The sequence below is a fragment of the Argopecten irradians genome, chromosome 2 (genome assembly GCF_041381155.1).
Source record: "Argopecten irradians isolate NY chromosome 2, Ai_NY, whole genome shotgun sequence".
NCBI lineage: Eukaryota > Metazoa > Mollusca > Bivalvia > Pectinida > Pectinidae > Argopecten > Argopecten irradians.
This window is the reverse complement of record NC_091135.1, coordinates 59,381,799-59,393,365: the sequence shown is the minus strand read 5'-3', so window position 1 is coordinate 59,393,365 and position 11,567 is coordinate 59,381,799. Positions and strand designations below refer to the sequence as shown.

The 11,567-nt window shown below is 37.0% G+C and overlaps 1 protein-coding gene across 2 annotated transcripts; it reads left to right on the top strand.

Moving 5' to 3' along the window:
- The first annotated feature begins 2,220 nt into the window (after positions 1-2,220).
- LOC138316085 (acyl-coenzyme A thioesterase 8-like) lies at positions 2,221-10,200 on the top strand. 2 transcript variants are annotated; one of them, XM_069257577.1, is made up of 5 exons: positions 2,221-2,700; positions 4,219-4,364; positions 5,338-5,563; positions 6,892-7,076; positions 9,383-10,200. In XM_069257577.1, the coding sequence occupies exons 1-5, from the start codon at positions 2,615-2,617 to the stop codon at positions 9,685-9,687; spliced, it is 948 nt and encodes a 315-aa protein (XP_069113678.1). In that variant the 5' UTR covers positions 2,221-2,614; the 3' UTR covers positions 9,688-10,200. The 2 variants fall into 2 exon arrangements, with proteins under 2 accessions (XP_069113678.1, XP_069113679.1); XM_069257578.1 differs by having other exon boundaries at positions 2,223-2,700; positions 6,892-7,046.
- The last annotated feature ends 1,367 nt before the right edge of the window (positions 10,201-11,567 follow it).

Here is an 11,567-nt window from a genome sequence, read left to right as displayed (position 1 = left end):
CTATAAAATAGGTATATGTATATGAGGTTTGGGGTGGAGTCGAGGGGTAAGGAAGCTCTGGGGAAGCACGTCTGGAATACGTATTTAACATGTACACAAATGCTCCATCGTCGTCAGAGTATAATCGATACTCATCAATTGAACAATAATTTGTGTTTACTCATGTAAATATATGTCTAATTAACACAAACATAATATTTTTTAAATTTTTTTTCAAATATCGTATTTTTTGAAAAACCAAGTCACATGACTGTCATATATACTCATCAGTCCATCCACCAAATAAAAAAAACTGTATGACAACATCCATTTTCATTGAGTTGGCCCCCCTGTGATTCGTGACTGTCTCTTTACATTACTAAACACCACGCGAGACGTCTATGAACCGGAAATAAAAAAAACAACAATTTTCTCAACAAATACTTGTCTCATCGAGTAAAACGAAACACCAATGTAAAGTTTATTGAATTTCACAACGTTTATTACTTGCTTTAAGAACGGATTATTTAGAAAATATGTCTTAAATTTGCATTAAAAAAATACGACAGCTCATGAAATGATGGCCCACTTCAGAAAGTAAGATGGTGACCCTCGCACCCGCAAGCTACATCAAAGGCTGCGCCGGCGGATATCAAAGGAAAATCAGTCGTCACCCAACGTCATGGTCAGTGCCAAAACACAAAAGCTCCTGCCTTGTACTTCCCCAAAACCCAGTGTGACTTTTCCTTCTCATATACGTCATTGTAAACACTTAGTGGAGGTTTCTCTTATAAAACAAGATGTTTTCTCCCTTTGTCAATAGGATCGATCAGTATTTTCCATCTGTTTCTGTGATATAAGTAAGGCTTTTTGATCGAGTATGGCATTTAGGCTTATTGTACAAGTTGAAAAAATATGGAATAAAAGGTAAACTATATGACTGGTTTGAAGCCTACTTATCTGACAGAAAACAAAGCGTAATCATAGACGAACATCAATTAATCCTATGAAAAACCAATAAATGCTGGAGTACCGCAAGGTTCAGTACTTGGTCTTTTCTTTTTCTATTGTTTATAAATGACTTAACAAATGATTAAATTATCTTATATGAAATTATTTGCCGATGACACATCTCTGTATTGGTAATGCTGATGACATTTTGCTGACAATAACACGTGCAGAGTTCTTGAATGATGATCTATCATCAATTTCTGCATGGGCTGATCAATCAATGGCTAATTCTTTTTAATAAAAATAAAACGATATCTTTAACACTTACAAGAAAACATACAAAATCTTCACCCACAACTCATTTTAATACCCACCAAGTATCACAAAGTAATCATAATTATATAATAAATAATATAAAACATATTTGTGAGTGCTTCACCTTCATTAACAAAACTTTAGTATATATTATGATGTTTCTTATCATACATGTAGGTATATGAGTATAAAAATTACCTGGTTGAAAAGTTACCTGAGTTGGTATCATAGTTTGAAACGGACTACATGTATAACTAAACAATAGTTTACAATAGAGACGATACACTATACGTTCACAAAACCGATCTTATGAAAACAAATTATATATAACCACAGACTATTTTATTTAGACCTGGCTATAATTTTAGACATGGCACGATGTAATCGACTAGTGAGGGTAAGTTTAGATAAGGTCGTCATAATTTCGGACGGTCAAATATATTTCAGGCTGGACATGGATAATCAGAGATATTTTTAGAAAACGGTGTCAAAATTCAAACTAGAAGAGAAACTAAATGGCACATAATAAGGAAATTTGGACTCCATTGAATAATCAGTCAGACACAGTTGTTCATTTCGCCGAGATCTAGTACATACACGTGGTCCTTCAATAGTGGACTCGGCTTGACTGTCTATAATATTAGACTGATGCCACCAACATTATGGTGGAAAAATCGTAAAATGTCACGCTCCATTGCGGGCTACATGGTTTAGCCCCTTGAAAAGTGATAAAGGTCGATTTATGAAATTCAAATTAATTTCAGGAAACATAAGTTTCATAGAAAGATAAAACATAACACAAAGAAATGTTGTGTCAAAAATCGTTTAAATATGTGCAGTCGTTGTGTAGAAAAACGAAAATAACCAAAGCTCGGGCTCGGGTTTTAAAGCTCGGGCTAGGGACGGGCTAGCCCCCACCGTTGAAATGGTGTGTTCCGAATGAATTTATTCGACCAATGAAATCATGAGACAAAAATAGTAAGGGGAATACCCTGATAATAGAAATAAGTTGTGACGGAAGGGAACAGTGTAAGTTGGCGATACTTGCATTAGGTGTATACTAATGCATTATTCGGTATCATATACATATATCTTGGATATAAAAAGGCAGGTGTACAAGCCACGCTACGACAGATCTATTTACGTTTATAAGGGATTTTGAAATAGCACGGTCTATAATGATAACACCCCATACAGAAAGTCAATAAATAGGACGCCACATATGCTGATGGTCATTTCTCCTGCAAAGTATGTAAACTTTGACTTTCAAACAACAAAAACCAACCGGACACAGTAAAGATTGGAGCGATAAACACTGACAACCAGATAAAAGGGCGGTGACCTAATATTTCTCACTAGACGCCGAACAATGGCAGTAGAACAGGGGGAAAACCTAGCTAGTGAACTCATACGCTCCTTTCTGACTCTGGAGAAAATAGATGTTAATATATTCCGGTAAGTGTTATAGTTTAAACGTAGTGCAGTTAGCTTATACACTCAACTGTACAGCTAACTAGTGTATTAACAATGTATGATAAACAATCATTTAAAAATACCTGATTTGTTCTTTAAAAAATAAACATTTTCATTCCTGAAGAGCCATCATGAAATGTCGAAAGCACTAGAGGAAGGTCGTTGAGTTTTATTATTTTTTTTATATATATTCAACTGTACATGGACACGTGTATATATATATAATAACCTTAATCATAGGTATTAAACTCGCCTATCAATATTTGTCAATGTATGAGTTCAATACCTAAGACCTACTCATTGTGTTATCAATACAATGTATTAAGAGCAGCGGAAATACCAACCTCAAATGCACGATCCACGGCACCCAATCGCCTAGCCAAACATATCCGCGCCACATCTATGTCCCCAAAAAAAGGAATTGGAATCGGGTCTATCACGTGCAACTGTAACAGCTTGTATTCAACTCTATTGAAATAATATGTATCACCAAATGAAAGTAAAACAGCATGGGCACAAGATAAATTGAAATAACTGCTGCTACTAGGTAAGGATTGAACCAGATCCTCTGGCTTAATTACTGCTGAACCAATTAAGATAAAGAGCTGATGTTAAGGTTAGTACATAAGTGGAGTAAAAATGCATAACCAGACCAGAGTTAAAACTTGGGATTTTAAAACACTAGCCAGCTGCTGCTCAACCTATAGCTGACCTCAGTCAGAAGGTGATATATCTTTTCCACTACAACAGTAGCTACTCAACCTATTGAATTGTATGGTTGTTGATGATATCTCCAGAACTTCTACAGCTTTGCTGTCAGACTCTGAATTTGCTATCAGAATTTCTCAACTGATCCTTCCCCCTCTATAGCCTGAGATACTCTGGCCCTGACACCAGACTTAGAAAATAATGACAGATAGATGTCTGGTTTAGGGCAAGAGCGCACTACTATATAAAAACGTGGAATAAGCGGACACCGTTTGATATCGGGTCAGGTCATTTCCGATTCAGCCTGACCACAGAGAAGCACCACTAACCTTAGGCTATCAACAAATGAATATTATATCTACCCAAATATAGAAATCCATCGAGATACAAGGTGATTTGCATACTACGAGAAAACGGCGACGATGATGAGGGAAATCTAAAGTTGCGGTGAAGAAACTACTGTGTTGACACAATGGAATGTGCATGCATGATAAAATGAATGGCTATGAGTAGATAAATTATTTATTGAAAAGACCAAGGTAAGTGGCGATTCTCGGTGGTAATATTTTGTAAGAAGTCTGAATCGGAGATGACCTGGCCAGATACCAAACAGTGTCAGCTTATTTCACGTTTTGATATAGCAGTGCGCTCTGGCCCTAAACCAGATATCTATCTATCATAATGTCTAAGTCTGGTGTCAGGGCCAGAGTATCTCGGTTTACCCCATCTAGCGTGTAGAAACCTACAGCTGTAAAATGTTTATGTTATTATTTAGATTGAAATCTTTTACAGAGCTTCTCCTGTGAACCTATGGAAGCCTACAGCAGGAAGGTCTGTGTTCGGTGGACAGGTCGTAGGTCAAGCCCTCGTGGCTGCATCTAAAACCGTGAATGAAGACCACCATGCCCACAGTCTTCACTGCTATTTCCTACGGGCAGGTAAGTGTAGTCTTTATCACTCAGTGTACAGTCTCTATTACTCTGTGTACAGTCTCTATCACTCCAGAGGGGAGGTGAGTGTGTTCACAATGTCAGCAGTGTTACCTCCTAAGGGGAGGTAAGCATGTTTATACTGTCAGCAGTGTTACCTCCTAAGGGCAGGTAAGCAATTTTTACACTGTCAGTAGTGTTACCTCCTAAGGGGAGGTAATCAATGTTTACACTGTCAGTAGTGTTATATCCTAAGGGGAGGTAAGCATGTTTATACTGTCAGCAGTGTTACCTCCTAAGGGCAGGTAAGCAATTTTTACACTGTCAGTAGTGTTACCTCCTAAGGGGAGGTAATCAATGCTTACACTGTCAGCAGTGTTATATCCTAAGGGGAGGTAAGCAATGTTGACACTGTCAGCAGTGTTACCTCCTAAGGAGAGGTAAGCAATATTTACACTGTCAGTAGTGTTACATCCCCAGGGGAGGAAAGCAATGTTTACACTGTCAGTAGTGTTACCTCCGAAGGGGAGGTAAGCATGTTTATACTGTCAGCAATGTTACCTCCTAAGGGGAGGTAAGCAATTTTTACGCTGTCAGTAGTGTTACCTCCTAAGGGGAGGTAAGCATGTTTACACTGTCAGCAGTGTTACCTCCCGAGGGGAGGTAAGCAATGTTTAGACATGTTTCCACTTTTTATACTGATACTTCCTTATAAGCAATACAAGTAATCTTACAATATTTATGTTTCATATACTGCTGTATGACTATATACCCAGAAGAAACAAAAATCATTTTAAATGTGAAAAATAATGAATGCCATGAACTTAGCTTACACATACATTGGTACCTTATGCAGTGACCAGCAGTATATCATTAAATTAATAAAGTACCATTAACCTTCTCTCAAAGAGATGTCTAGTTTACGTGCAGCCTGCTTATTCAGCACCATTGATCATTTCGTTTTCCCCTTTATGGTGAGCAGGTAACCCTAATCGACCAATTCTGTACCATGTGGACCGTACAAGAGATGGCCGAACATATTCATCACGTAACATCAAGGCAACCCAGGAGGGAGTTGCAATCTTCACTATGCAGGCTTCTTACAAAACAGACGAAGAAGATGCATTTCAGCATCAGTTCACAATGCCGTCTGTCCCAGGGCCTGAAGAACTCAAAGACTCGGATGACTTTCTCAGATCACAGCTCAAGTAAGCATCAACATACATGTTAACCACAAATCAAAATGGTTTATATAATACAACATATTTAATATATATTTTAGTTCATTTTAATTTTTTTTTGCTTACTTTTGTTTGTTTGACATTTAAAGGGACATGAACCTTAAATAATTTGTTCTGTATGCTTAGATTAGGTTTTCAGATGTTCATTGAATATTTCATTACAATGATTGGTTTTCTAAAACAACAGGAAAATGTGGGGAATACCTACCTCAAAAATAGACCGTCATATTCTATTTTTGGAACACAAAACGAAAGCATGCCGAAAGCGAGGTTATAATGAACAAAAAACTTGCTGACATGACAAGGAATATTAGTTTTCCACATTTAAAGATTATTTTCTAATTTACGACCGTTGACAAATTAAGTTTAAGCCATATTTGTTATGAATGATAAGTCAAAAGTCAAACGAGACTTTTCATTCGACGGGGCACCGCGAAGGGAGGTTCCTGACTTATTCCACATATGTAAATAACACAGGTTTAAGTGGGGAGTTGCTCCCATCTCTTGCATTTCAGCGATCCATTTATATTTACCTACTTTCCCAATCGCGCACGTTACTGACTCTTGACGTACACTGTTTTCTATCGGAATTCGTTTGTGTTCGCTTCACCCACGTTTTTGACCCACCATTTTGTTTTCATTCATTTAATTTGTGCAGTGCATTGTGGGAGGTCACTAAAGTTCAACACTACTATACTATCGTTACAAAATTCGACCGGGCCGGTTCAAAATACAAAAGATGGAATTTCCATTATAATTATTTTATTTGACACATATGCACAATAACTGATATATATTACTAAGTAAGGTATCTGACACGTCTTAAATATGTATTTTACTCAAACTTACATGTTTTATCTAAGTTTATGTCCCTTTTAACTTGTGCTAGATTCAGGAGTACCCAGAGAAAAACCACCAATGAATGTATTGAATTTTTTTTGTATTACCATCTTACAACAAAATATTCTGAAATTAAAAAACAAACAATGATCTTCCACAAATTCCTGTCAATTTTCCCATATTAGAGATTTCAGAAATTTCAAGCAACAACCAATGTACTTTTTGTATTATACTAATTGTGTTGATTAAGTAGAATTGCTGGTATGCATAATCTCTAGTTTGAGAAGTTTCAGCAAACTGGACATCTCCAGTTATGGTAATTATCCCACACAGGATTAAAATTTGGTGCAAAGAGGTGGAGGGCTACTTGTTCCATGTCGAAACACTTTTAATTATTTTCCCTAGATATCTGTCATTAAGATAACATTAAAGTGTATAGATATTTCTTATTTTAGTGAGGACATGAATGATAACCGTAGGACTCTGATTCTCAAAATCCTGGAAGACAAGATCCATGTGGAGAAACGTCCTGTAAACCCAGAAGTGTATCACCATAAGGAAAAAGGCGAGCCAAAACGCTTTGTCTGGGTTCGAGCTATAGGTGAAATGGGTGAGTTTGATGTCCAAGTCAGATCTATAGGTGAGTTTGATGTCCAAGTCAGATCTACAGGTGAAATGGGTTAGTTTGATGTCCATGTCAGATCTATAGGTGAAATGGGTGAGTTTGATGTCCAAGTCAGATCTATAGGTGAAATGGGTGAGTTTGATGTCCAAGTCAGATCTATAGGTGAAATGGGTGAGTTTGATGTCCAAGTCAGATCTATTGGTGAGATGGGTGAGTTTGATGTCCAAGTCAGATCTATAGGTGAAATGGGTGAGTTTGATGTCCAAGTCAGATCTATAGGTGAAATGGGTGAGTTTGTGTCCAAGTCAGATCTATAGGTGAAATGGGTGAGTTTGATGTCCAAGTCAGATCTATAGGTGAAATGGGTGAGTTTGATGTCCAAGTCAGATCTATAGGTGAAATGGGTGAGTTTGATGTCCAAGTCAGATCTATAGGTGAAATGGGTGAGTTTGATGTCCAAGTCAGATCTATAGGTGAAATGGGTGAGTTTGATGTCCAAGTCAGATCTATAGGTGAAATGGGTGAGTTTGATGTCCAAGTCAGATCTATAGGTGAAATGGGTGAGTTTGATGTCCAAGTCAGAGATACAGGTGAAATGGGTGAGTTTGATGTCCAAGTCAGATTTATAGGTGAAATGGGTGAGTTTGTGTCCAAGTCAGAGATACAGGTGAAATGGGCGAGTTTGATGTCCAAGTCAGAGATACAGGTGAAATGGGTGAGTTTGATGTCCAAGTCAGATTTATAGGTGAAATGGGCGAGTTTGATGTCTGGGTTCATCTGTAGTTGTGTTTCAAGGTTAGATGAAATGGACTGAGTTCCAGAGTTGGGTTTGAGTTGTAGAGGAAATCGTTTATTGTTTTTCTTTATCTAAGCTACAGTAAATGGATGAGAGACTTGTTCTGGTCCAAGCTCTATAAGTGAAGATGTGAAATTAAATCTTTTATAATGTTTTGTGTAATAACTTCACGATATTGATGGACATTAGTAGTGACCTTGAAGAATACTAGTAATTGTTCTGATCTATTTTAAATAACAGATTTATCAAATACATATTAACAGAGACTAAACATATAAAATATAAAAGATGTCTGTATGATATTCTCCATATGAAATCCAGACAGGATTTGATGGTCACAAGGGAAACACTATGCCCCCTCCTCATTTATCTAAAGGGGCATAAATATGCAAATAGCCAGGTGTTGCTGTTTTATTTCTATCCAAAGATTTCCATCGCTTACCGCAAACCAAACTTAGCATGGATATCTATGAATATGTGACAATTGTCCGTCGTTATCCATCGTGCGTCGTATGTCCGTAAACAATTTACATTTTCGACTTCTTCTCAAAAACTGCTGAAGCAATTTCAATGAAATTTTGCACAAACCTTCTAAGGCATAAGGCTAATCGAAATTGTGAATTATATGGTCCCCATCCCCAAGGGGGGCTGTGGGAGGGGCCAAAAGGGGTAAAATTGACTAAAATTTCAAAAATCTTCTCCACTCACAGATGTGGTAGAATCAAATACTCTTTACAGATAGAAAGGTCTTATGGTCCTTTAGCAAAATTGTGAATTGTATGACCCTGGGTTCTCTCATTTCCCCCTGGGGAGGGGGTTAAGTTTACTATAGTTTATACAGGGAAAACACATTTTTGAGCATTATTTCGGCAATTGTAATAGGAAATGAGTCAAATGTTGTCAGAATTATCAGTATGAGATGGTCATTGAATCCTATTAACAAATTTTCCATGACTGACCCCCAGGGGCCTTAGGGGCGGAGTCAAAAGGGGTCAAATAGGCTAAAACTTAAAAAATCTTCTTCTGAAATTTTGGAAATGGTGGAATCTAATACTTTTCACAGATGGAAAGGTCTTAAGGTCCTTTACAAAAATTGTGAATATATGGCTCTGGGGTATCTAGTTTCTCCATGAGGAGGGGGTCAAATTTACTGTAGTTTATATAGGAAAAACACATTTATGAACATTATTTGCATAGTTTTCATAGAAAATGAGTCAAACTGGGGTAGAATTATTAGCCTGTGATAGCATGTTAACATCTTATCAATATTGGTTCTGGCTGACCCCAAGGGGCCAGAGGGGCAGGGCCAAAAAGGGTCAAAATGGCTAAAATTTCAAAAATCTTTCTTCTGAATTCACTGGTTTGATGGAACCAAATAATCTGCATAGATTAAAAAGTCATATTTATAAAATCACTGACTTCAAGGGCCTCATGGGCCAATATATAGTGTTAATATGTCTTTTGTTTTATTCTGTATCCGAACTCAGGTGACCGTTAAGGCCCATGGGCCTCTTGTTTTTTGTAGGAAATGACCTAAAGCTTCATCAGTGTGTTGCTGGATTTATCTCGGATCTGGCCCTTCTTGGTGCTGCTATACAACCTGGTTCCAATAGCTACACACCTACCTATATGGCTTCCCTTGATCACAGTATGTGGTTCCACAACCCATTTAAAGCTAACGAGTGGATGCTGTTCGAGGTGGAGAGCCCCCAATGTGGAGCAGGCAAGGCTTTGTCTCTCGGGCGACTCTGGAGACAGGATGGAACATTAGCAGTGTCACTCGCCCAGGAGGGTGTGGTGCGCACTCAACAGATAGACTCTAAAATGTGATATTGTTCATGTGTGATAAAATAAATAGAACTGGTTTTATACGAGTGTAAATGTGATATTGCTTACCTTTAAGGAAAGTTTCAGAAGTTGTTTAGACCATTTTCATTTTGAGAAAGTTTAGAAACTGTGGGTAAGAGTAGTTGTACCTCACAATCAAGTGTGATAAAGCTAAGAATCATCACTGTAATACTTGTAGTATACCAGTGGGACACCGAGATACTTATAAGGAGTACTAGATAACTAAGACTTCAAATCTTACAAGTTATCTCATTGCAGACTTTGCCACGATAGAAATTGAACTACAAGTACAATGTAAACCATTTTGTGTTTTATGTATCTTGCAGTGACATTGGTATCCATGTGATGTAGTTTGAACCAACCATCTATCGTATTGCTGTCCCATCCTGGTATCATATGTAGGTGGGTGATCTTAATGTTTGGCAGACATTTCTAGTTTGTTTTGTTGTTGAAAAATTAGTTCATCTACCGTGATTAAAGTCTTTTATTAGTAAGTGCGATTGTTACACATATAATGTTTGATTCTCTTTTAGTATCGTGTGGGTATAGGATCACAGAATCCAGTGACCCATGGCCCATGTAATAATATATTTTGCATTTGTCACTTTAGTCTGCTAAACCGGCCAATGTATTTGGCTTTCTTTGTTTTAGTTTGCCTAATATATTTGACTTATGTCACTAGTGCAATATAACCTGGAGCACCTTTCATTGGTTGAAAATTCGTTGCGAAGTCACACAACATATGAAAGTGTGTGTGTGTGTATTGAGAGACATTACATGTATTTTAATTATATATAACTAGTAGGTAGATCGAGATGGAATTTAGATACTCATTATACAGATTGGCGAATTTTTAGCTCGCCTATTCGAAGAATAGGGGGAGCTAATGTTGTCACCCTGGCGTCGGCGTTGGCGTCCCATTTCATGTTAAAGTTTTGGAGCAAGTTTCTGTTTCGTCAATTGTTTAAGCTTAAGTCATCATAAATGTTAATGATTTTATTTTCCTAATGTGTATGGATGCTGAACGTGATAATACAACCAATTTGGGGCCCTTTAGAGGTTTTTTGAGTCTGTTAATTTGTCATATTTCCATGTTAAAGTTTTTGAGCAAGTTTCTATTTTGTCAATTGTTTAAGCATAAGTCATCATAAATGTTTATGATTTTATTTTCCTAATGTGTATGGATGCTGAACGTGATAATACAACCAATTTGGGGTCCTTTAGAGGTTTTTTGAGTCTGTTAATTTGTCATATTTCCATGTTAAAGTTTTTGAGCAATAAGTCATCATAAATGTTTATGATTTTATTTTCCTAATGTGTATGGATGCTGAACGTGATAATACAACCAATTTGGGGTCCTTTAGGGGGTTTTTGAGTCTTTTTAATTTGTCATATTTCCATGTTTAAATAGTAAATACTTGAACATCAACTTCTTCTGAATAGGCGAGCTTTGCTGTTCTCCAACAGCTCTTGTTGTTCTTTTCTGTAAGGCGGTGAAAGGAATGGAAAATAAAAAGAAACACGAGAGAAATAGAGTTTCTGAAAGGAAGGGAAACTTGAGAGAGAGAGAAACAGATTGAGTTACTGAAAGGACACTTGATAATTAACATTCATTTAAAAAATTATTTGTCACGAGTAAAAGTGTTGTTAAGGTCTGCTGTTGGTTGTGAAATATCAAAGGTTCTTATTAACAAGAGGCCCATGGGCCTAAACGGTCATCTGACTCATGACACAAAACAACAAAGTCACAGTATAAAGTATTGGTTAACGATTAATATAAACAATACAAGGAACTCCTTAGTTGAATATGTAAGTTTCTGAAATAGGTAAATGTCATTTGTTGAACAAATTTTGTAGCCCTT